The following is a 26731-nucleotide window of genomic DNA, read 5'->3' as shown; positions in this document are numbered from 1 at the left end:
GGGTGAAGAAGATGTGAACGCACTGAAGGAAAGTACTGAAGTTGACAGCTGTTTGTTATATAATCTACCTGAATTTCCAAACAAAAACTTTGGAACTTTTCCCAAAGTTCTAGAGTGAACTATAAACTAGGCTATTGTTGTAAAGCTACTTGCAGTACTTGCATAGACAGCTTACGGACTAGGAAGCAGACAGCGATGCAACTGCCCCTTGTAGAGACAGGTGGGATTTCTGTAGAGTTCTGTGCTGTGGTGAGTGCTTTCAGTGTGGTTATAAGCATGGTCTTCCAGTGAGGTCTTGGAAAGAGGAATGAATAGCAGAAGGATGAAGGCTGTTGATGCTAGGTGGTAGTTCTGAATTAAAAAGACAAAACGATCTGCAGAGAAATTTGAGAACATGGAAGCTACTAGTGAAACTTCACTTGCCACTCTTGCCTAGTATAGGAAAATCATAGAGTCACCTAGGTTGAAAAAGACCTCCAAGATCATTCAGCCCAACTGTCTATCTACCACCACTGTTTTCCACTAAACCATATCCCTTAGTGCAACATCCAAATGCTTCTTGAACATCTCCAGGGGTGGTGATTCCATTACCTCCCTGGGCAGCCTGTTTGAACATCTCACCACCCTTTCTGAGAAGAAATTCTTCCTAACATCCAACTTGAATCTCCCCTGGTGCAACTTGAGACCATTCCCTCTTGTCCTGTTGCTAGTTATGTGCAAGAAGAGACTGATCCCCACCTCACCACTGTCTCCTTTCGGGTATTTGTAGAGAGCAATAAGGTTTTCCCCTGAGTGTACTCTTCTCCAGGCTAAACAATCCCAGTTCCCTCAGCTAATCCTTATAAGACTTGTGTTCCAGACCCTTCACCAGCTTCATTGCCCTTCTTTGGACGTGCTCCAGAGAATTTCACATAAGAACTCCAAGCTGATTGTTGTAACTGAAAACCAGGATTTTAGTGCTTTATGTGGATGATAACATCAGCTCAGCTGCATGATTTCAGGGGAGGATGAGGACTAGTTTATGAAATAGAATAATTATAGGGTTGTTAAATATCTGTACTTCTGAAGCCTACATGTTTGTTTTCTGAATGTAGCTGAAGGCTGGAAGAATTTATGGGGGAATTTTTGCCATGTCATTGCTCTTAAATAGATATCTGCTAGTAGTGGCTGTTGGGGATGATATGGGTACTTATTAAAAGGTTTTCTTTGCATGATGTGGTCATGGCTAATCTCATGATACCTCTTCAAAAAAAAAAAAGCTTAATTGAACTATAGAAGTCAGTCTGTTTGAGCAAAGGTGCTTCTACTGCTGTTTCACCTAGCCTGCTGGCCTGGGGAGACCATGTGGGCTGTGTGGTATATGGTATGCCTTTGAAAGTGCTGTTTCTAAACAGATAGAAGGTGAGATGATATTTTAATGGAGATGGGAAATGTACCTATAAGGAACAGTAATAGTTAATGTGATTGTGTGTCACCTGCACGAAAGACAGGTTCACTGTGCGCTTTGTGCTCTTTTACAAAGTGTGGCTACTGGTCTCCTTGAAAAGGTCCTGAATGAAGAACAAGCTAAGAATGCATTAGAAAAAGTTATATATTTGGCATGGCTAAAATGTTTAGCAAGTCAGAAACAATGCTAACTGTGGTATTGTTCAAGAAATGTGGAGACATCTAAATTGTAATTGTTGTGTTCACAGTTTCTATAGGTCTTCAGTCCATGCTATCATTCTTCTGAGAATGATATGCAAAGGAGACTGTTTGGAACTGTTTTATAGGCAGCTTGTATCTGTGTGTAAATCTGAAGTCACACAACGGGCAAACTTTATCTGAAATGTGTGAAAATTAAAAGTGAATCAGAAATGTTACTGGAACTCCTTGATTTATTACTGAATTGTTGGATGCTTGGCTTACGGTAGTGTTGCCATTCTAGTTGGTAGCAAATACTGTGTTTTTCTGAAGTGAACTGACAAACAGTTGGTTCTCTAGTTTTCCCACAGACTAGGGGATTGAATTGTTGTTTTTACAGGGAACCTCCTAAGTGCTTTGTTGTCAGGAAGACATTGGATGCTTCCTTTCCATGGAACTGTTGGGAAGTAGAAAAGTATACTTCGGTTTTATTTAGAAAGAAGATGTTAAATTTTGGGAAATTTGAATTCCAGTATCTCTTCATATTGAGTTTTAATATCCTGATCGTAATGAGATTATGCTTGTTACACATTTTTTGACAGTTCAAGCAAAGCTAACCTACTTTGGTTAAAATTCTCGTTGGAATGCATGATAAGGAGCTGAGTTTCTAGAAATAAATTTGTTTAAGTGGGTGGCAGCTAACATGAGAACTCTAAAGTGGTGGTTTCCATGTTTCTTGAGCTAATGGATTATTCTTGGTACTTGGTGTCTCCTAAACCACTGGGCCTGAGACAGTAGTAATGGTATGGTATTGTCTTGTGTGTAATATTGTTTCTGACTTTAAGCTACCAGAAACATCTTTTTTTTTGTACGCTAGAATTGAAGTATTTTGCTGGTGGAAAATGTTATCCATTCTGTAATACATTTGAGAACACAGGCATTTCATCGTATGCAAGCTTTACGAGGGTCTCAACATATGCTGTTTGTAGTTACTAGGTCTTGAACGTGCTTACGGTGACACTTTGGTGTTAAGAAAATTCTGATTATTCAGTTTGGGAAATTTGCTGTGTTAAATAGCTTGGTACAGTGGCATCAAATTGATTTTAAAATGTTTCAATTCTCTGGGTATTTTGAGGAATTACTTGGATTGGCTCTGTAAAGTTGGGATGAAAAATGAATTCACAAGTCTTAGTGTTGCAAGATAGCATTAAGAGTTGTATCTGCAGTTAGGTATTGAAAGTGAGAAAAGAGTTACCAAAGGGGTTCTAGCATCCTTGTTGCTTCACTTTTTTCCTCAGATTCTATTTCATAATTTTGTTACTTTCAATTAGACAAGACTAGCTTTCAATCTTGACGTTAATACAGATACAAAATGCAATATGCCATTTTGTTGGCATTTAAACTTGTCAGTAGATCCATTGGTCTAAACCACAGAGACATTTTTCAGAATTTCTGTATGCACTAGAGTGAGCTCCAAACATCTGTGTGTGAGATATGCTACTCTTTACAATACTTATTTACCTTATTTCTAAAAGCTAACGTAGTTTGTTTCTTTTTCAGTCTTATGGCACTTGCCTGTAAACTTTCTAAGTGATATCTAATACTGTTCTTGCATTTTTTCTCTAGGATTTGAAATCTGAGAATGGCAGACATTGACAAGTAAGTAAAATCTGTAGGTTACTGAGACTGTAACAGGGTGTCCTTTCCTATGCTTCAGATGGCGATGTTCTCCAGATGCATGAGGGGCGGAGTCTACTACTGTGAGATCTTGACACTCTGTCAAGGTGTGAAGTTTAGATCACACGGCAAGATCTTGGGTTCCTCATGCCAATTAACTTATTTATTAGTTGGAATTAAGGAAGAAAAATTTATAATGTTACTTGTTACTCTTGATTCACTGTATGAAGTTTTTTCTGTACTTTGCTTATATTTTGTGGTGTTTGACGTATTGTTTGGGTGAACCTAATCTCAGTTCTCAAGGCCTGAACAGTTTGTCAAAAAGAATGTGTAGAGCAGAAGGAGACTTGAACTTGTTCATGTTGATAGGAGCTGAAGGAATTCTTTTGTGAAAAGGAATCCTCAAAATTGTGAAAAATTGTTAGTTCTAGATACTGAGTCTGAAAGTGACTCTGAATTTATAAAGACAAATTTGTCTTTAGCTATTAGAACTTTCAAATGCATCAGTTCCTAATCCACGAAAATCTGTTTACTTCTACCAACATGATCTCTTGAACTCTTGATCATTGATCTTTGAACTCTTTAAGCTTATTGTAGATTAAAAATACAAGCCACAAACTTCTCAATCTTATTATTGAATATTCCTAACAGCAAAGAACAGTCCGAACTTGATCAACAGGATATGGAAGATGTTGAAGATGTGGAAGAGGAAGAAACTGGTGAAGATGCCAACAGTAAAGGTAACATTGAAGGCTTTTTAAGTAGCTGCAGAACTGGTTTCTAATCAGTGTTAAAAGTTTTTTATATTTTTAAGGGAAGTGCTGAAGCATAACTACTGGTATGCTACTCTGTTTAAATTCTGAAGCAATTACTTTTTTTCTAGTTTTCTGATTGCTGTTGTCTCAATAATTGCATTATTCATTTTAGCCATGGTCAGTAACAGTACAAGCAGTGCTGACCACCTATAAGGACATATAACTGGAAAAGAGAAGATTATTGTTATCAGATGATTTCAAATCTAGTGGCAGTTAAAAGCTTTCAAAAAAAAAAACCCCAATTGCATATATTTATTATTTTGATCAGTTTCTTAGTAATTTGCTGCTAAATTGTGTGAGAACAAGGTTAAAATGTTGTTACTGCTCTTGGAAATAATAAATTCTTCATCCTTTCCCTGAAGAGCAAGTACCCAAAAGAGAAAATAAGTTTGTTATGAGAGATGATAATCTGGATTGCTGATAATGTCCCCTTCTATGATTGCTCAAGCAGAATAGTAACACTAAAAAACAGTTTTCTTCAAGATTAGGTTAGAGACTTTGTATCTGCTGAAAGCATTTTCAAAATTGGATTGCAAAATTTTGAATAACACAGGGCAGCTGAAGAAGAGCTTTCACTAATTAAATGGTAAGTACTCAAGTGTCCCAAAGGGATCTAGAGATGAGTAACGTGTATTTTTAGTAATTAATCCCAGCAATTGTACATGAGGATCTGAGAGGAGTAATTACGCTATATGCGTCTTGGAGGGAAATTGAGTTTTATAAGTGAGAAACATGTTTCAGTACGAGGAAACTTAAATGTCTCATGAAATGACATTATCAAGCAGTTGTTTTGTTAGTTTTCTAGTATTTTTTTCTGTGCATAATTGTTCTTTAAGTTTTGCTGAGTTTAATCATTTTTTCTTTACCTTGATAATTCTATTTTTAAATACGTTGAAGTTCTTTCAGTAAACACTTAAGTAAAGCACTCTTACTGTGGGGGAAAAATCTCAGAAAATGTTTGTGGATCCAAGAACTTGCAATACAGAATATCTGGATTTCAGTTCAGAAGAATGTGGCTGTTGGCACTGGCATGCCATGTGTATGATTTGTATACTGAGTTGAATAGAAAGAATAGAAATTGAATAGAAAGAATAACTGGTAACAGATTCAAATGGCACAGCTGGCTAGATTCTTAAGTGTAAGACTAATGAATAGTTAGACCAGGGAAAACGTAGATAGCAAGAGGGGTGGTGTTGACTAATGTGAATTAAGATGTAATTACAGCTTCCACTTGTAAAATACAAACTACATCCTTTTTTGAATGTCACTTGAAATATAATTTTTTCAGTATGTAATTTCAGTGCTAGGCCATAAAAGCAGAAGAGAATATTCATGTGGTTATTCTAGCAAAGGGCATAGAAACAGAGAATCACATTCCAAAAAATGTAACTTCAGGAAGGACTGAAAAGCTTCACTTTTATTTGAAGGTGTCATTTAAAAGAATGCTATACCAACATAGTAAAGAATACAAAATACTTGTTTGCATACCTGCAAATGTTGAGGATGAGGGAAGAAGGCAAAACAACATGATTATAAGTGATCATAAATTCTTATTAAAAATGAGTTTGAGTTCCTTTCTGCAGGTTACTGCGGTGTAGACTTTGAGCTGAAATAAAAGGGTTGATGTTAATATGGGTAATGAGAACACTTAGGCTAGCAATTTGTGTTTTCCAAAATGTACTTCTACTGTATAATTTGAAACAGGTTTTCCATTTGGGCAGATTGCTTTCTAAATGTGTAGATAATAGAAATCAAGAATTTAGCACTGATATTCTGTAATCAGTAACATATGAGACTGAGTTGACTGGATTGCTGTGCTATTCCTTTGGAAAAAAAAAATAGTTCTAATGAATAATTTATTCTTTTTGCAAGGAAAAAATATGGAAGCATAGACTTGTAAAGCAGTTCTATACCCAAGTCTGAAGCAGTCTTGTTTCTCTGTGTTTATCTGAAATGGGATGAAAATTTCAACTGTAGTGGTAGGATGGACTTGTTTGTACTAAGGGACATGGTTTAGTGGGGAAATATTGGTGGTAAGTGAATGGTTGGACTGGAGAGGTCTTTTCCAGCCTTGGTGATTCCATGCATCTAAAATGGAGATATTTGAAATAATTCTGCCTGTGTTTCTTAGAATCATATGAAGTAAATTTACTATTTTTCTTAGAATTTAAATGTCTTTCAGGCCTTGTCCAGAAGATGTGCTTTGCACTTACAGAGTTTTTATTTGAATTTTAGCTCGGCAGTTGACTGTGCAGATGATGCAAAATCCTCAGATTCTTGCAGCTCTTCAGGAAAGACTTGATGGTCTGGTAGGAACATCCACAGGATATATAGAGAGGTAAAATACTTGTTCTATTTCAGTATGAGCTGAGTGATATAAATGTGCTTTCACTTTCTGAACAATATTGTTTTTAAGATTAATAATCATAAACCACTGTGCTGCCTATGTAACAGGAAACTAATGTTATCAAGCATTAATGCATTTCAAAATTGAAGGCTTTCTAGTTGAGCCTTTTTGAAGAAAAGAATGCAGAAATATTTAGTGGCTGATAACATCTCGTGCAATTGCAAAATGTCATACTGTCCTGGTTTTACCAGTATATTCCTTATCATGACATCATGAGACAAGCTGCTGGGTGCAGGGGCACACTGCACTGCAGAGCTGTACTTCCTGGTTTCTCTAGCAGCCTCACGTGAGTTCTGACTCTCTATGAGGAAGATACGCTGAGATGTACTGCATTTTCCCAAGAGCCTCCACATGATTTCCAACTCTGGATGATGGGGGAAGAGCTCTCTTGTCTTTTCTGGGAGGCCAGCCATGACAGCCTGCTGATAAAGACTCAGACTGACTCTCTCTCCTCCAGTTTTAGTTGTTTCTTTTTGATTTACTACTCTTAGTTATTCTGTATTATCCCATGTTCCTTTTAATAAATTCGTTTCTCTTATCTCAATTGGTTTTTTCCCTCTTCCTTCCCCCCCCCTTTCTCCTGAGGGGTGGGAGAGGTGTCACGTGATTAACTCTTCAAACCGTGGCACATACAGTAAAAACATTTTCCCAGAATGTGTTCTCAGTTTTGCCTTAATTTGAAACATAGACAAATACATGGTCACTTGTGGTTATGCTATAACCACAAATTAGGAATGTTGTATCAATACTTAATGTAGACTCCTTATGTATCAAAATTTGAAACAATCTGTTGCTTACTGAAGTCTTCTTTACTGCATCTGCTTTAACAGATTTATCCAGCTCCTTCATGTAATTTCTAATTGTGTGAACTGTTCACCACATGCACACGAGCTGTAAAGCACAGAACTATCTGACTGTGATAGGATTCTATATCACTATTGATGTTAACTGAGATGGCTGCTGAATAACAGGGTTTGTTGCTGCTACTCCTACCACTTTCCTTTATTACAAGCAGTAGTATAGAAGAAAAGTACATGCAACTAATAGCTTACCCTAGTAACTACAGGCCCAGGAAGAGCATGGAGTCAAAGGAGTACACAGGTTCTTCACAACGTGTTCTGTATACTGTACACTAGGGCTTTAGATATCTAATACTTTGGGTTTTTTTTGGCAGATATTAATTCATCTCTACTAATCTTTCAGGTCCTAGATCTAAGAAGTAGACAGAAGTCATAATGTAAATTTACTTGGCATTCTTCCTGTCAGCTGCTATCTAAGATACTGGACCATTTCTTCATCTATTCCGAGTCCAGTAGTGCTTTCTCTTGCAAAGCATTGCAGCTTTGCTGTTATACCAAGTGCTTGCCAAACTTACAGTAGAAAAATAGATGGAAAATGTGTGTAACTTGAATCTGCACTTCCTTAACACATGCATGCTGATTTAAGCATGCCTTACAGGGACCTCTTACATATCTTACCAAATACTGTTTTAAGTTTGTAAAAAAAAAAAAGTCCCGCTGTTGAGGTGGCACAGAAGTCAGAAGGAATCTGAGGTCCTAAAAGATGGTTTTGTGGGTTTTTAAGGAACTAGGTGCATAAGCTGGTGGAGAAGCTAAACACATTCCAGGAGAAGATCTATCTGTCTGCTTGGGCTTAAAATCTGCAAATTGTTTGGCAGCTCTCCAATAGCTTACCTTTTTACCTTTGCCTGGGTACAATGATTTTAATGAAATTTTCTTTCCTGGAGTAGGAAAGTGAGCTAGAGGTTGGATTCTAGTGTGATTGCAGCATTTACTAGTGGCTTGTACTCATAACAACAAATTTTACTTGCCACTACTGTACTTCACAGTCTGGTTCAGATTTCATGATCTCTTTTGCCATTTTGGATTTGTTTTGCATTAGCTGTTTTTTAATGAAACTTTCTTAAAAAAAATGAAATTTACAAATGTAGTGGGTGTACAAGTTTTGAAACTTGAACTGGTTAGCACAGACTGTTTAAAAAAATGGCTTTCTGGCACGTGTGAAAGATTTTGATTCTCTAATAAAGAGGTTACAATCTTTATTTGGATATACTGGAATTGGAGTTCCTATGCGTACAGCACTACCTTCTAAGAATGTCACTGATTTTATATACAGCTGCTAGCACTAGTACTCTTTGTGTAAATACATGCATGTGACATGAGATAGGTGATTACTGCATGACTTATCTGTGCAGTTGTATTAAATTTCTTAATTAACGTTTTTCCTGAACTAGCTGAACATGTTACAACATTTTGATGTTGTACTTGAAGATAAAATTACAGGCAATAATTTACTTGACCGAATTCTAGAAGAATGTTGGAATAAAAACAATGTTATCAAACCTTTATGTATATATATGATTTAATTTAAGCTTTTTTGGTAGTTTGTGTAGCAGATATACTTCTGCTCAAATCAAGAGGTTAAGGGAAGTCTTGATTTATTGGCTATCTGTGTGTCATTGTGTTAGTAACCAGAAATAGAATATTCTTGTTGACCCTAGTGCTGTTAGGGAGAAGGATTCTACATTTTAAAGCGAACAAGGATGTTAGAACGTATGTGTATATTCTACTGAAGTAAAGGTTGGATAGCATTAGTGGTTAATATGAACTTTCAGTATTTAGTTAATTAACACATTCGTGGTTGTTTCTGCTAGCCTGAGGCTGGTCCTAACAATTTTTCACTGTATTTTCTTGCAGCTGTTTGCTGTTATGTTCTAAGTAATGTGTCTCAGTTCGTTTAAAAATGGAATGTTAACATGGTAATCTTCTGTAGCTATATGCTGGGGACTGGCTCACATAATGAGTGACGGTGGCTGTCACCCCTCTCCCTCATGAATGTGACTAACAGCCTTGGTACAGGTTAATTTCTGTCCCAGCAGTAACCTTGTTAGTGTAGTCTTCTACAAGTGAAACTTCTATTAAAAGTTTTGTCTGACAACAGTTCATACTGAAGGCTGCATTGATTGTTTGCCTGTTACATGTGTATAATACAGTTTTGGCTCATTTTGGGAGTGGCAGGGAGTATGCTTGAAGACAGTAGTGGTAGCTTCTTTCTTGAATAAACAAAAATAGTGGTTTTGAAGTTTGACTTCCTTAGTGAAGTAATGGCTCAATTGCCTTGACCATTCATAAAAACAAACAAGTAAGTAGTTAGCTCTTCCTTAATTACGCTCCATCTTATGAATTTGCTGTGCTGCTTGGTGATAAGGTAAAATTTACTCTTAATGTGAAGCTTTATACAAGTTTGCATGTTCATAGATTCTTGAAATTTATTTATTCTAACTCAGGTTATTCGTGTTTTAAGAGTCTGCACTAAGTTTACTTTGCATGGCACAATGGGTCATAACTTCTGATTTTGTTCTGTTTTCTAGTGTTTAAAATAGTGTGAAATGTGCTTTGATACAAGTTAGTTGAAGGAGCTGGTTAAGGAGGGGTCAGCATGTGCATAGAATGCTATGTTTATAACAGTTTTGTCACTGAATTTTTCAGCTTGCCTAAAGTCGTTAAAAGACGTGTGAATGCTCTCAAGAATCTTCAAGTTCAGTGTGCACAGATAGAAGCAAAGTTCTATGAGGAAGTTCATGAACTGGAAAGAAAATATGCGGCCCTCTATCAGCCCTTATTTGACAAGGTATTTCAATGCTCATCTGTTGTACTTAAAAGCTTTAGCTAAACCAGAAGGGAATATAAGCTGAAAGCTTATGGATGTTCTGAATTACTTTGGTCTCCGATTTGCCCATTCAGCTGAACTGATGCTATTTCACCATCCATGTGAATATCAACTAAGATTAAGGAGGAAGTTTGTCTGATCCATGGTTAACAAAATCATGTTAGTATATTAGGCCTCATCCTGTTAACTGAGCAGATGTTAGGTGATGTGGTAACCTTTCTGGAACGTGTTGAAACACTGGTAACTGCTGAGTCTTTCTAGAGCAAGAAGGAAGTGTTTGGTTAAGTAGTTAATGCATTATATGAAATTAGAATCAGCAATTTATTAGCTAGTATTGCTAACTGCAATAACTAGAACATATGAAAGCATCCTTGGTTCAATTTTTCAGCGAAGTGAAATCATCAATGCAATCTATGAACCTACAGAGGAAGAATGTGAATGGAAAGCAGATGCCGAAGAAGAAATTTCAGTGAGTATCATGATCAGTTCTCATCAGTGTCTCCACCTTTAGCATGAAACAAGATTCAATAGAGTAAATGATTTTGTTCTCAAAAGGAGAATTTTCGTAACGATTGACTGCATATTATTAATTGCATCCTTGAATCATGTGCATGAAACTTCACGTGTACTATTATCAGCTTAAAACAGTTAACAGACTTGGTGGAGGATGGTTTTTAAAGTTTAGAAAAACTAATATTTTTATTCTATCAAGGAGGAAATGAAAGAGAAAGCCAAGCTTGAAGAAGAAAAAAAAGATGAAGAAAAAGAAGACCCTAAAGGAATTCCTGAATTTTGGCTGACAGTGTTCAAGAATGTGGACTTGCTCAGTGATATGGTTCAGGTAAATAGTAGTCCAGATTGCTTTGATGTTGCTTTAGTGTTTAATCCAAGCACGGTCTACAAGGAAGGAGAAGGAACAGTTATAGTACCAGTATGTCTGCTGGAGAGTAAAAAATTGAGCCAGTACTTGGATGTTATCTGGTCACTTATTTGACTCAGAACAGAGAGCACTCTGAAATATCTTCTTACTTTGTTCTTATTTGTTGAACTTGTAACTTTACATAGAAAGTCCATTAGTAAGATATATAGGAATGTCTGCATGAAATATGTACTATTGCTAAAATTTGTATTTAGTTTGCATGAGATTTAAGCTGTGAACCACAGTGAAAACTGTGCTGCTGTTGTTGCCATCTGCTGGTCATGTTCATGGAAAAAAATATTTCAGTGCTTGGACAAGGTTCTTGTCAAGATTCACTGGTTCTAAGTACACCTTTTTCTTTCTGCCGTGTATTAAATCTGTGTACAATTTAATCTTATGAAAATTAACTTGTTTGTTTACAGGAACATGATGAACCCATCCTGAAACACTTAAAAGATATAAAAGTGAAATTCTCAGAAGCTGGACAGCCTATGGTTAGTTTAACCTACTGAACAAGATTACTTTAGCGTTATCTTAAGGCTTGTATTTGTGTATCAATAACACTGTCTGTAATAAGCAATTGCCTTATGGCAATCCTGAGAAATGTATAGCTAGCTGCTTGTCCCCTGAAAAACAGTACAAAGACTAATCCTGAAGTACCTTATGAATGAATTTAAACTTAATTTAACCTTCAGAGTCTAGTGAGTTAATAACCTGACCTTATTTGATGACTCAGTTTCACCTTTAAGTTTTGATGATTTGAGGCACTTCTTGTGTAACTACTGTAAGAGGATATAAATTCCAGGGACAATATTATTAAGATATATATTGTTTTAAAATATCTCTGTAATGTAGCGCCAGGAAATCTGTGAAACGTGTGAGATCTTGTGCTCATTTCTTAATATACTGCTTGAACCAGAGACCCAAGATCAGCATAGTAAATGAGAACATCCAAATACTTACTGTACAATTTGGGCAGCGAATTCTAGGATTAGCTGTGCGTGCACTGCTTCAATATCGGTAGAGATGGATTTATTATGTTGCATGTGTATTTTTGATTTTGCTCTTTAAGTATTTAGAAATTAAAGGTATGTGTTGCTACATTGCTAATGTTGTCTCTTTGCAATTCTTTCTTAAGAGTTTCACATTAGAATTTCACTTTGAACCAAATGACTACTTCACAAATGAAGTGTTGACAAAGACGTATAGAATGAGATCAGAGCCAGATGACTCTGATCCCTTTTCCTTTGATGGACCAGAAATCATGGGCTGTACAGGGTAAGTGCTAATGAATAGCCATAAGGTAGTGTAACTGTTTCTTCCTTATTATCCAAGTGTAAGATTTCAGTTACCTAATAATTTGTAAGTAACTAAGTACAAGTTTAACCTCAAACTTCACAGTTTTGAAAACTGCCATTTAAAACTTCATATTATTTCAAAACATCTAAATCTCTATTCTCTGTATGTCCATCTAGTGTTACTTTCAGTTTTTGATTGTGTAATATATAAAAAACTATGTATTGTGTAATCTAAACACTGATGTAATTTATAAATGTAAATATAGTACCTATATATACATGGTATATATACTTTAAGAAGTAAACACTTTACAAATAGTGTTTTGCAACCACTGAAGCTGAATTGGAAGCTGGATTGTATTTTCTTTTAGTACGCCTTGATAACTTTTTAAAAATCTTGTTTGATCACATTTTAGAAACCTGTATTTCTGATGTGTGGGTTTTTTGGGAAGACAAGTCCAGTTTTGTGTTCTGTATTGCAGTTGGCCAGTTTATAACAGTTGAATGCTTGCTTCTCTGAGCACCTTTCACTTAATCTGTTTGAGAAGTAGAGAACAGTCCTATCTAACTCCAGTTTTCTCAGGATTTTGAAGATGTAACATTTGGTGGTCTCTTCTGAATTTGCTATAATTCCTTAAATTATTTAATATGTTCTGTACACATCCATTGTGAACCCCCTTCTGAGCGGTAACAACTGGAGCGTCCCACTGTCACTCAGGGCTGGCTATACCCATGCACTACTGTGCACTTACCGATACTGACTGACATTTGCCCCTTCATTTCTCAGTCGCTTAATGTAATACCTTGCTACACGTGTCCTGTTGGAATTACTCTGCTTGAGTACATTTGATCAAACTGTATTGTCTCCCATAATTTTGACTGTTACTGAAGAGCATATCTCCTGGCAGAGATCCCTGTGAGATGACTGCCTTTCTGAAAATGATTTATGCAAAGCCAGGATTGGGAATGTTAAGACAGCAGCTTCCTATCCTGGAACAACTCACCTCTTTCCTTTCAATCTGTAAAGGAACTAGTCAAACTTCTGCAGCCTTATTTTTCTGTGTTTTATGTGACTTCATTTGCATTTCCCCAGAATGCTTTGTGAGTGTCAGTCAAGCCTGTGGGTATGATTTTCCTTTGTAAGAAGCAAATTAAAAAAAAAAAAAAAACAACGAAACCGTGACCATCAACAACAGAAAAAGCAAACACAAAACAAACAAATACCATTATATATCTGCTTGGTGCATTATTTTTAAGAGCTCACAGAATCACAGAATTGTAGGGGCTGGAAGGGACCTGTGGAGATCATGGAGTCCAAGCCCCCTGCAAAGCAGGCTCCCTAGACCAGGTTGCACAGGCAGGCGTCCAGGTGGGTCTTGAATGTCTCCAGAAGAGGAGATTCCACAACCTCCCTGGGCAGCCTGTTCCAGTGCTCCATCACTCTCACTGTGAAGAAGTTCTTACACACGTTTGTGCGGAAATTCCTGTGCTTCAGTTTGTGGCCATTTCCCCTTGTCCTATTGCCACGCACTGCTGAAAAGAGTCTGGCCTCATCCCTTTGCCTCCTGCATCTTAGGTATTTATAGACATTGATCATTAACCCTTCTCAGTCTTCTTTTCCCCAGTCTGAACAGACCCGAGTTGCTCAGCCTTTCCTCATAAGGGAGGTGCTCCAGGCCCTTTATCATCTTAGTGGCTCTCCACTAGACTCTTACCAGGAGATCCCTGTCTTTTTTGTACTGGGGAACGTGGAACTGGACACAATGCTCCAGCTCATTGCTTTTATAATAATATGTGTGGTACAACCGTAGTATGTTACTAGTATGACCAAATATAATAAATATATATTTACATATATATATAACTGCTTTATAATGCATATGTCACACACAAAAAACAGTTTGATGCTGTTCTTTGTTAGGAAGTTAAGGAGAACTTGGTAGCAGGTGGAGAAAAAAATTCGGATTAAATGGGGGATAAACTTATGGATGAAAAATCTTCAATCTTAAAACAAAATCTGTTATTTTCTTTCTTGAAGTATAAGTTGAAAAGGTATCACTGATTCAATATTACCTTGATATTTCATGTTCAGTGTATTTCTTACAACTGTGATAGCCTCTGTAAGTACTGGTTACAAGTGGAGGTGTTCTAAGCTGCAGCTGTTTATTTATTTCTTCCCCAGCTGCCAAATAGACTGGAAAAAAGGAAAAAATGTTACTTTGAAAACAATTAAGAAGAAGCAGAAACACAAGGGTCGTGGAACAGTTAGAACAGTGACAAAAACTGTTTCCAATGATTCCTTCTTCAACTTCTTTAGTCCCCCTGAAGGTAAACAGAATATTTGTGTATTTGCATTAACTTTAAATGTTGTGTATAATTCATTCACTTGTTTTCTTGTTCTTCTTTTCTCACAGTTCCTGAAAGTGGAGACCTGGTAAGTTGTGTCATCAGAAGTAAAGTTTTGGGGGTGAGGGAATCACCAGTAAAAGGCAGTTATATACAAAGTTCTTTCTGAGGTTTGTTTGGGAAGTTAAATTGCTTCAGTTTTAACTTAACTTGGGAACGCTTGTGATAAATAGTTTTTCTTTGTTAGAAGGATGGTGAAGCTCAGTTTATTTCACTTTAACAGCTTATTGTGGCAGAGAATGTTTTTTTGGGTGTGCAAGTGCTTTACATTGGGCTGATCAATGAGAATCATGGAGATACTTAATTAGAAAGTCTCACCTGGTTAGTGTTTAGTTCTTAACACTGTGCATGCAAACTGAAAATCTGTGGGTGATATTACATTTAAGTAGAAAAATAGTTTAAATTAGGATGTAGGGGAAGAAGGAGATTAAAACTCTAGGACTTTGTATGGTTAAGTTTTCTGAAGCAGCAAACCCTGAACTCCATAATGTGAGTAAATGCTTGAGGTATAAAATTTGGTCTCACACTCTCAATTCTAGAACTGCCCTGAACCAAAAACTCATAATATGGGGATTTGTGTAAATCTGGCCATGTCAAAATCTGTGCAACTTGTGTTTTGGTGTCAAATGTAGTTATCAACTTATGGTTTAGAAAATAAAATTGTTTTATGCAGGATGATGATGCTGAGGCAATCCTTGCTGCAGACTTCGAAATAGGTCATTTCTTACGTGAACGTATAGTCCCCCGATCAGTATTGTACTTCACAGGAGAAGCTATTGAAGATGATGATGATGATGTAAGTAATGTTCTTTTGAAGTGCTAAAAGCCTCTATGTAATGTTGCTTAAAGTTTTTTGTTAATTTCTGACTCCTGTAGTTACTGTTAGCATCCTTAGAATGGGAGGTATCAACATTAGTTTCAGATGGACTTCCTAGGATGTTAAATAAGGAGTGACAAAAAGGTAATTAATCTTAAGTAGTGAATTTGAAGTTCTGTGGTGAAAGCACTGATAGGCAAGCACCTAGAGTGATGCCTGAATAGAAGCTTGTGTACTAGTCATTCCAAGAGTGGTGTGCACAACACTTTGGTAGAAAAATAATGAGCTGCTAGAGAACATATTAGTCTATTTACGTAGCTGGTAAGCCTGTTCTTTATACCTATGTGGCTACTGAGTTCTTGAGATTCAGGCTTGATCCTTTCAGGAGGATGCTCTTTAGAAAATGATAGATAAATGCATTCAAAGCTCACCAATTCTTTTTCAAAGCAGACTCTTCAAAAGCTTGAATTCAATGCATTGAAGAAGCTGAAGTTGAAAAACAAACCACAAAACGCAAGAACTATATATAGAGAAAATATTTTCTCCCCTGCCTCCTCACAAATAAGGATTGTTTGACAAGTTTAGTAAATCTATGGAGTTGGTTTAGCTAAGCTAGGTCCAGCACTAAGCTGAATTTTTAGAATGTAGAATGGTAACCTTTAGTTCAGAACTGTGGCAGTTGATGGATAGAAGACTGAAGTGACTGTATGGACTGCTCTATACTTCGAGACACCGTGCTGGACAGAGGTATTCTCAGTTTAATAATCTCTTCCAGTGTTGCGCATAAGGAATGCAAGGAAGGAAGCATTCTTTGCCAGAGCATAGTTTGAAATTGAATGTTATTCATGCTGATTCATAGAGCTATTTCCAATCTGTCAAATATAGGATGTTCTCTTAAAGCATAGTACCATGCATATGGTTCCTGGCATCAACTTAAGTTATCTTGAATGAACTAATGTCTGTAATGACTATGTTTATGACAGTCAAAACTATTTTTTTCTTTCCTAGTATGATGAAGAAGGTGAAGAGGCAGATGATGAGGTAAGTTGACAGATTGCCTTGATTTAAATAGCTTCCCTTTGGTAGTCTGCGTGGAGTAAGTTCCTTTAGTTTTTAAATCCTGTGAAAGCTAACTTTAAGTTGCACTTATGAATGTAAGATGTAACTGCTTGTATTCTGTGATCCAGAGTAAATATTTAATTACAAACAAAACAACAACAAAAATAATACTACAAATCAAGTTGCAACTGATGTAAAAAAATGTGCTTTGTAGAGTGTTGACTAATACATGTATTACATATATTGTATACATGTATACATATATTGTATATATGTAATGCATTGTATGTATGCAATATGCATTAATTGAAGTGGTAGTGAATGTATTTCAGAGTAGAACTTAATCACTGTTCTTGAGAATGGCTTGGGAAGCTGAGTATGGATAAGCTAATGAAATATGACTGTCTTGTTTCAGGAGGGGGAAGAAGAAGCAGATGAAGAAAATGATCCTGATTTTGACCCAAAAGTAAGAAATTAAAAGAATATTTGAAGTGTGCATATGCATTCATATTCCTATTATGTAATGAAAGCTAAAACTCAAGTTTTAGTTGAAGCATTTAATAGTTCTTACATTGAGTGTATTTTGGCTGAGATTGTTTAAGTTCCAGTTCTGATGGTCTAATATGTGCAAGGCAACTTCTTTTTCTTGAAGTTCCTTCACTAAAAAACTTTTTGTGGGAGTGACATTTTACTTTGAGTGCTGGAATTCATCAAGCTTGGTTTTTATCAACTTGTCTTGCAGCAAGTTTCTGGGTTAGTTCAGTGATGTAAGTGTTCTATAGTACTCATAAGAAGAGTACAAGTAATAAATGCTCAGGTTTGGGGAACTTGTCACAATCTGGTTCTTATACTGTGCTGGGGAATTTTTTTTTTTCAAAGGGGATGATAGCGAACCTGTTATTTCTTGAAGCAGCAGATGTCAAATGTCAGGAATGCATCTACAGCCAAGCACTTGAATGTGGGCAACCAAGAGCAACTTGAAGCTTTGTTTCGTGTGTAATGGTCAGAGCAAATGAGTAGTTAGGCTCAGTTAGCTGGAAAAGTGATTGTGAGCAACTAAATTGATAGCTTTCTCCTAGCTGAGGAAAAGACATCCTTAGCCAGCTGAAAGCATCTGATGGTGTAAGGGGAAGCTGTAGTCAGAAAGTGAAGCTGTGTGAGCTGAAAGTCTGCTACAAAATGTCCTTCCCATTTCTAATCTGGAGGCAGTATATTTTTCAGTAGGAACGGTTTGATCTAAAATACGAAGTACCATAATTTTAACATTGTACTGGAAAAGATGTGGGGTATAGAACTACTGATAACAATGTATAACTTGTTGGGGGTGTTTCATCTGCAATAGTATATTCCAGTTGTTCAAGGAAGTTCTGGAATGAAAATGAAACAGTTGCAAATTGGGCTTCTGTTTTCCACCACTTCAGTTGTTTTTGCAAGTTAATCAACTGAGGGCAAGATTTTATGCTCAGTTTCAGAGAGAACTGCTGTAGGCTTGTGGAGAGGCAGACGGTAGTGGTACTGTAGTGTGTTGAAAAAGGAATAAATAATAAGTTAATTACAGACTGGAAGCTAGATGAACGTATTAAAGCACTGCGATCTGAGAGTAGCTATCAAGAAAAAGTAGTGGAGTAAAACTTGCAGCTGAACTCTTCACCTCTGAAAGCCATTTCCATAAATGCCCACGTTACTGTGATGTATTGTTGATTGCCTGATTCAATATAGAAAAATTTATAATATCCACTTGGAAATTTTCTAGCAACTGGAATTTATTTCAGGAAAATCTTTCCAGAGTTTTAAGAACATACCTTGATTTTTGTTTCGTTGCACTGCTGTAAATTGGTTCTGAAGTAAGGCTGTGCCCTTGTCAATCGAAAGGAAGGCTGTGTGGTTTTTTGTTTCAAACTGTTTAGAAGGTGTGGATGCTTCTGTGCCAGTGTTTGATACTATTTATAATTGCCCTCCTCCCTTCTCTAGTTTTGGTGTCATTCAGAATACACCACCATACTTGACTCTGAACAGATTTTATTCTCAATGCATGTACACTAACAAAAAAAGCATTGTGAATGTTACCACATGTAAAGGCATTAGTAATACAAGACAATTAGCTCAGTTGAAGAGATGCAAGAAGAACCTGACTGCTGGAAGTTGACAAAGTATGTTAACAATTTGAATAATTCCTGAAGTATTGATATCTGTAAGCTGATATTTCCTTTTTTTCCCCAACAGAAGGATCAAAACCCAGCAGAATGCAAGCAGCAGTGAAGCAGTGTGTATGTGGCCTTGAGGATTACCTGCACTGTAATAGCCTAAACACAACTATTAGTTACTTACAGCCTTATGTTTTGTATCTTGGTAGAATTAAGTAACCAATTTGTTAAAAAATGGAATCAAACACATAAGAACCAGTTTAAAATGTAGGTTCAATCTACCTAACATTTTAACAGTATAATTTTCTGCCAATATGTAGAATGCAGTAAATCCCCTAAAGCATGAATGTTAATTCATTGCTACATAGTTTGGTTCTTGTGAAGTCTTTGTCATGTAGCTATTAGACTGCAGCTGTGAAGATTATCAGAACTGTTAACCGAGACCAATATTTGTTTAGAGAAAGCTCTCTCCTGAAGAACCAACCAAAGTATTTTTCAGCCCAGTAGTCTGAACGGGTTTAAGTCTGCTTGCACTAGCTGTGCCTTCATTACTTTGTTATAGAAATGGCAGTGACTTGTACTAACTAGGAGATGATGATGCATTTTGAATTTGACTACTTGAGAAGACTAGTATAACTTGTTTAATTTCCAATGAGACCACATTAAACATTCATAACTGTCAGCTTGTTTATGCTATGGGTTTTGTATTTTATGTGACATAGTGATCTACAAAAGAAACCTAGCCATCATATTAAGGTTATTGTTTACCACGGGGTGTGAATAAAACCTAGTATTTTCAGAAGCTAGTCTTGTTTTATTATGGTGTGTGTATCTGCATGTGTAAACTGATAAGGTATATCTCTCATGCTGCAGTTAGTTCACTACACTAAAGCAAAAATTGAGAGTTATTGAAAAGTAAGTTCTGTAGCATCTTAAAAACAGTAGTTTGGAAAGATTTTGATCCATACTTGTTAATTGCAGTGTGATACCTGTGAATCTGAGCTACATGTTTCAGTTATCGGTCAACACTGCCATTTTGAGAAGACAATTACTTTTAGAAGTGGTATTAGATCTGATGAAGGACTTGGATACTGCTATGCCCGATTCTAATAGAGTATTGGATTATTAGCTTGAAATCTGGAGCAAAGAAAGTAGCATGGATTTCCAGTCTGCATAGACAGAGCTGCGTTGTCCTGAACAAAAGCTACTTTGTAACCTAAGAGACTGCCAGAACATCTAGCTGTATTCTGATTTGTACTGGTGTTGAGCATCTAAAGAGGAGGAACCAAACCCCAAGGAATTCTTCTTTCCTCACTTAATGTTCTATTCACTGTGTTTGTCTGCATGATTTGGTTCATTTGTTGTCTCTCCCGGAGATGTTCTCTGTCAGCTGAACCATGGGCTAGACCTTTCTCATTAGTTTTGTCTCTAGATGTTCTCAGTGTGGATTTGAATCCATTCAGCTTGAGGAGACTATGAACTGATGTCTGTCTTGCAAGTTTTTCCTTGTCTGTAGGATGCTAATGTACTCTAGAGTCTTGTTCTTTACGTAACTGTGGAAGTTCTGAGCTTCTAAACAAGTATGCAGGTAACTTTTTGAGGAATGGGAAGGTCCTCAGGTCAATGGAGAAATGTCCAGCTAGCTGTGGAACTGTTTCTTCAGCAGCTACTATTTTTATTTGCCACTAATATACTGAGTTAGACATAAAGGGTTAAGGCCCTGAAAAGAGCAGGGCAAGTAAGAGGCAAACAGCTGTGTGAGAATGAGATTGTGGAGGCCAAGTTAATCTGGCAAGTTTCTTGCTTTGAGGATAGGTAATATGTAATGAAGCTTATCCCAGGTGCTCTTCTTAATCTGAAAGAAGGAAGGTCTAGTGTGCTCAAAACTGTTTTTTTATTCTTTGATGTCTTGAATACTGTACTGATTAATTACAGAATCCCTGTCAGATGTCATCTTTCTCCTCACCAAATGCCTATAGTTATGGGAAAAGGAACCCTTGTTATCTATAGCTGTATAGAAAACAAATGTCAAAGCTGTGCTCCTAAATATTTTTCAGATAACCTATACATCATAGCATAGAAAAATATAGTAGGAGATGAGCAACACTATCTCTAGTAGTTGTGTCTTAAAGTAGGTGTGGTTGTGGTCTTGTGATAGCATCAGTCTGGATAGAATATGCTTATCCTTTGAAACACTGACCCTACCAGGTGCTTCACTTGGCTATCACTTTGTCTCTTTGAATGTCTCCCAGCATTGAGTTAAAACCAAGCACTGACTGTTTCAACTTGAACTTCAGGGTATGCAGAGACCAAACTGGTAGTACGTTATGACATTTAGCAGTTACTAAGGCAAGGCGTTGAGATTCATACTTCTGGACCTAAGTATCTGAAGTCCATACGAAGATGAAGCACATTTTTGTAACAGTATCTGGTAACAGCATCTCAGAAAGATGGAAAAAAAAAGTGTAGGAAGTCCTCCAACTCTCTTCAAGCTGCTGTTCTTACAAAATGTAACTTGTATTTAAATTGCTTTATTACTGATATCTAATACAATGTGAGATACGGTATCTGAAAAGGGAAGTTGATAAGTGTTAAAGATCACCCATGGCCTGCAAAATCTATAACTGTGAATCCATAGCCTGTGGGCTGATTTTGTTAAGCTGCTCTCTAGTGTGACTAGCTAGTTCTTGTGCTCAAGTTGACGTGCCAGTCTCTGAGGTATTGGTTAAATAAAAACTGTTTTGGTGCTTTGCACAGTTTTGTGATCAACAGCACTCCTGTTTAGCAATTCTGAAAGGCGGTATGTAGCAGGAGCATTAAACGTCCCACATCGATCGGAGCATTGTGACTCGTTCTTGTCACTTGTTGTGGTTTTATACCAGCAGTAGAGAATCTATTCATTTAGTATTCTGGGAGATTGTTACCTTGTTACCTAACTAGGTCAGGTTAGGAAAAAGTGTCACCAGAAATCGAATTTCTTGGTCAGTTATTGCAATACTAAACTAGAACTTAAGATTTATGTAAATAAGGGTTTTCTGCCCAGGTCTGGTTGCTACGTAGGCTGCTGCTCATTATTTCTATGCTTCTGGCAACTGTAGGATTGTTAACACTGAAGGGTTTGACTTTTCTTACTGATCTCTTCTATAACTAACTTGATAAGCTTAGATTTCTTAATTGGATTCTTGGAACCGATGTTTCCCAAGCTATATAGCAAATAGCTTAACTTTTACATTTACGATACTTTAACTTTTACAAGGTTTTACTTGCTAAATGGAAAAACAGCAGAATGTAGGAAACTGCAGGAATTTAACATGTTCATCTTTGCCTTCAAGCTGATACTAAAACTTTCCTGCTGTTTTAAGTCCCATTGTTGTAGGCTTCGTTCATAAATTAGTAGAGCATGAGAGCTAATCATCAGTTTGTATGTCTACCAGTAATTTTTCTATTCAGAAATGCCTGTGCAGTGGTTGTTTCTCAGATACCTTGTGTTGTGTTAGGTAGGAGAACTGTGCTCTGTTCTTCTCAGTGACGAAACAAAATGCTGTACTGGGTATACATGGGATAGTCTGATAATGAAGGCATTTCTGTGTATAATGGCTTTGATGGCCACTTGGTTGGATTTTGACCTGCAAGTGCTTCTGAGGAGGTGGATTCAGCTCTACAGCAGTTCCTGCTTCATTCTGTGCTAATGTAGCTATGTTCAGTTAGGGTACAGACCTGTCAATCATTTCTTGTACAGTTTAAATAGCCTACTACCCACCCAACCTTCACTTTCACTTCTCAACTGCTTATTTCTGTTTACAATGCACTGATTCATCACATTTTCAAGTGGATGTCAAAGTAGTGACTTCTACTCATGAATGCTTACTTGAAGCAAACAACTCCATCTGTTGGAGATGGTAAGTGCCACTTTTATGCACTCCCGGATCAAGAAGAATTGGAAGTTTTCATGACAAGTCAAGTGATAGCTTCCAAATCATCACTCATTAAATCCTGTTGAACTTGTTTGCCTTCTGCATGTAGCCTGCATCCTTCAGCTTTTGCAGGAAAACTAGAACAAGCAGTGCAGGGAAGCGTGGAGCACACCAAGCAAAAGATAAATTTGGGTCTGCTTGGTGTATACTAGAAGTGGGTGTGCATGGAGTGTGAGGCTTTGGCAGAAGAGATTTTTTAAATAATATCTGAAATAAATACCTAACTAAGGTGTGCTGAGATGAGAAGAGTGGTCTCCTCTGCTGCTTCCTTATTTAGCTATTGTTAGATGTTCTTTTATATGTTCAAGTAAGCATTGCAAATATGCATCTAAGCTTGATGTTTAATCCTGGTGTTGATGAAAAGCAGTCAGTATGTTCTGAACTCGCAGCACATTTTACTCAGTGCTGGGTGCTCAAATCTGAGAGACTTCATGTCACTTAAACCTCTTATAGTCTGGCTTTGCTCTCTAGTAGATACTCAACTGCTCTATGACATGTTTGGAAGACAGCTACCTATGAATTGGAAGGGGCTCTGGAAAAGTCAGGCCTGAGCAGCTGCAGTGCCGGTGGTTTGTGCCTAGGTACTGCCATGGTCTTAGAGAATATGAAAGCCCAGGGCAATACAGTTGATAGTTTTGATCACTATTTCATCCATTTGTGATCTCTATGAGGCATACACAGGTATCAGTGAGATGGAATTCATAAGAAGAAAAGACTGCCCCCAGATTGCACATTCAGTGCTTCAGTGTTCTGTCAGCAGGAAGTTCCTAGGAAGTTACTTGGAGGTGGTAAAGGTCAGAAAAAATGCTAAGTAACCACTTATTGTCTAATTGTTGTAGTGGCATACCACAGCACTTCCATCTGTCCTGTGTTTCTCAACAGCCGGCTATTTTGTCTTCCTTCCATCTAGCAGTGTCTGGCTCATGCTTCTTTCAGGCTTCCCTTTTTGCTGTTTTAGCTACTTACTTCTCTGTACGTGAAGGAATGATGTTGAGTGTTATCACTCAGTGCATCTTTAACATCGTTCCAAAATGAGGAGTTGATAGTTGATACCATGCTGCTGCTGTCTGCAGTTGTATTATCCAGGAGAATGCTAAAATTACAGGCTGCTTAGTCTTTCATGGTGGCTTCCCAAGACAGTTTTTAACTTGCCTGAGGGTTTAAAAAAGCAACCGCCATGCTTTAAAGAATAATTACTGTGAGAGTCATTAAAGTTTGCACACACACGACTTATTCTGCTTGAGCCTTTAAGTCAGGAAGTTTATGAAGACCAAATATACCTAACAGCCAAACGTTCCTGTTACCACTGCTAACTTTGTATACATGAACAAAGAAACATTCAATCAGGAGTAAGTGGATTGTAGGTATAGATTCTTCCAAGGAAAAGTGGTTTGTGTTTTCTTGTTTTTTTTTTTTTTTTCCCCAATGGTAGTACTTCAGGTTTGGCAGTAGGAGGCATCTGTGCATCAGCTGTTCCAGAAGAATGTTCTCAAACTGGGAACAGACGCAGAACGAACATGGTATTGAGTGGAACTTAAGTAAAGATAGCAGATCCGAAACGCATAATGTGATTGCAATGGTTTGAAAACACATTTAAAGAAAAGTAAAACAAGACCTCGGTGGGATGTATAGCAGGCTTAACAATGTGGAATGTGGGGTTTCAAAACAGTAGTTATAAGAAACAGCATTTCAGGAAGATCTGTTTTGAATTCCATCTAGGGAAACAACATTTGTTATCCTGTAGTAAATTATGCGCAATAAAACTGGGATGTTGTGTTCTTCTTACCATGGAACTCTGTCAGTGTTTCCTCCAACCCAAGTCCCTGAAGTTCTGACTGCTCTGGTGTTTCTGGTCAATGTAGTGTATTTTAAATGGCTGTTAATATTTGTTGGCATACAGATTACAAGTTGAAATGGATGTTTTGCATGTTTACTTCTGATCACATGCTCAGGTGAATTTCACCAGGAATAAACAATTGTGAGTCTCTACATCAGCAGAGTACGTCCATCAGTGTTTAGAGCTGGGTTAAAAAGCTGACACTCAACACTTACTGCACTGGAACTGAGCACTTCATGCCGTGGAAGGACTAGGTGGAATGAACGTAGTCCCATTCTCCGACATACTTGATGAAATTCTTCAGCCTTTTTCACTCATCTTATTTTTTTTTCCCCTTTGGTTAATTACAGATTACTACCAGCACTGATAACAAGCGATACTGCTCACATAAAAATATGGAGAGACAGTGTTAGTGCCCTTAAATACTATGATGCAGCGTTGCAGGGGAGAAAAAGTTCCTGAATGCCTACTGCAGAAATAACATGTAGGGCTCTGACCCTAGTTTCTGTACTACTGGCTTGGGTATTCGCTAGGAAGCAAATGACCATCACGTGTAGCAACGGAGCGGCAGCCAGAACTGTATAGGGGAATTGTTAAACTGGTGCTCTGTGGGCTTAGTTCAGTGTCCATAAACTCGGCTTGAAGTTGTAGTTGAGTGTAGATGAATACGTTTTAACTTGATATATGACTGATTGTATGTTGTGGTTTGACAATTTCATGTTCATGTGACTCAATCAGGAGAAAAGGAGATGGAAAGCACGTGAGAAGCTCGGAAACTCTTACTTCATGCAGGCTGTGTGCGTGTGAGCAGCGGGAGCTGAAGGTGCAGATCCTTGCACGGGGCACTTGGGTTCAGGTGGCAATGAACTGCAGGCTGAGACAATTGTGAATGAAGTTTGGTGGTTCTTAACAAGTGTGTGCCTCCGTTCCAATAGCCATAAGGAGGATGTGAGGATGAACTCCATTTTTTAGTGTAGAAACTCAGCTGCAAAGAGGAAGCACTGTTGTCCAGTTCAGCAGACCTGTATGATACACATCCCTTTTCTTGTTCGGATTGTGGCCAGTAAGTTACCTTTGTTCCTGACTTGACATTCTTCCTAGTTACCTAGGAAAGATAAAACAGCTAAAAGTTGATTTTAATTGCTTTTACTACCTTAATTGTTTACCTCTCGGCAATTTATCAAAATTAACTTTGAACTGCAAGAGGAAATGACTGTAATTTGCAAGATATGCTGGAGAAAACTTAAAAGACCTTTATCAGAGAGAAACTCCATTAAAGCAATTGTTAATAGTGAGGTTTTTATAATGTGTTCCCACTGACCTGTGCTATATTGGCATCTGCTTTCTGCCTGGTAAGATCAGTGCAAGGAAGGGCTGTGAACTGTTGCCTTTTTATATTATTTTAGTGGCTTTACTTTCAGTAGCACACTATTTCCAGCATTCAGTTTACGGTGACATTGTCAGCTGGCTTGTAACATGAGGCTTTGATTTATGCCTAATATCAAAGGCATTTAAAGTAGGTCAATACTTGCTGTAAGTCACTTGGCTTTTCTACATGAATGGCTTCAAGGAACCTAGGGGCAATCCGACCACTACGGTTGTTGTTTGTTACAACGTATCACCAGAAATGAGAGTCTTCTCTTTGTTAATTTGGACTTGTTTGTTGTCTGTTTTGAGAGTTTGCAAGTAAGGGGCTTCCCCTAGATGGGGCGGTGAGAGGCACGCGTGCATGTAATATAAATCATATGTATATAATACATCTCTGCACACTTACTGCAAAGCTGCTTCTCCCTCCCCAAGACCTGCTTGCTCCGGAACCATAACGCTGAAGGCTGTGTGAGGCTCTTTGCTTTGTTTAATAGTTAGGGTGTATTTAATGGTTGGGCTGTCAATGCTGGGGTGCTGGTAGCACCCGGCGCCGCTACTCCTGGCCTCCAATCAGCGCCGCCCGCCCGCGGCGGTGGGCAGCCGTTCCGTTCCGTTCCCCCGGGGCCAGGCTCTGCCGTCGCTCTCGGCCAGCAGCCGCGGAGCCCGGCTCGCTGCGGGGCGGCAGGGCGCGGTACGG

The 26731-nt window shown here is 37.6% G+C and overlaps 1 protein-coding gene across 2 annotated transcripts in view; it reads left to right on the top strand.

The window, feature by feature from the left end:
- NAP1L1 (nucleosome assembly protein 1 like 1) overlaps nucleotides 1–19657 on the top strand; it is a 29424-nt gene extending 9767 nt beyond the window's left edge. Inside the window, exons 2-15 of one of the 2 annotated variants that reach the window (XM_021385214.1) lie at nucleotides 3250–3282; nucleotides 3952–4040; nucleotides 6351–6453; nucleotides 10032–10173; nucleotides 10601–10681; nucleotides 10928–11053; nucleotides 11554–11625; nucleotides 12270–12409; nucleotides 14612–14757; nucleotides 14844–14863; nucleotides 15509–15631; nucleotides 16661–16693; nucleotides 17127–17177; nucleotides 18935–19657. In XM_021385214.1, coding sequence (XP_021240889.1) covers nucleotides 3266–3282; nucleotides 3952–4040; nucleotides 6351–6453; nucleotides 10032–10173; nucleotides 10601–10681; nucleotides 10928–11053; nucleotides 11554–11625; nucleotides 12270–12409; nucleotides 14612–14757; nucleotides 14844–14863; nucleotides 15509–15631; nucleotides 16661–16693; nucleotides 17127–17177; nucleotides 18935–18970 — 1179 coding nt within the window. In that variant the 5' untranslated portion in view covers nucleotides 3250–3265 and the 3' untranslated portion in view covers nucleotides 18971–19657. Of the gene's footprint in view, nucleotides 1–3249; nucleotides 3283–3951; nucleotides 4041–6350; nucleotides 6454–10031; nucleotides 10174–10600; nucleotides 10682–10924; nucleotides 11054–11553; nucleotides 11626–12269; nucleotides 12410–14611; nucleotides 14758–14843; nucleotides 14864–15508; nucleotides 15632–16660; nucleotides 16694–17126; nucleotides 17178–18934 lie in introns of both variants that reach the window. The other variant, XM_021385212.1, reaches the window with a different exon arrangement.

Source organism: Numida meleagris, chromosome 1 (genome assembly GCF_002078875.1).
Source record: "Numida meleagris isolate 19003 breed g44 Domestic line chromosome 1, NumMel1.0, whole genome shotgun sequence".
Classification (NCBI taxonomy): Eukaryota; Metazoa; Chordata; class Aves; order Galliformes; family Numididae; genus Numida; species Numida meleagris.
Note: the sequence above shows the minus strand (reverse complement) of the source record. Positions and strands in the feature narration are given on the sequence as shown.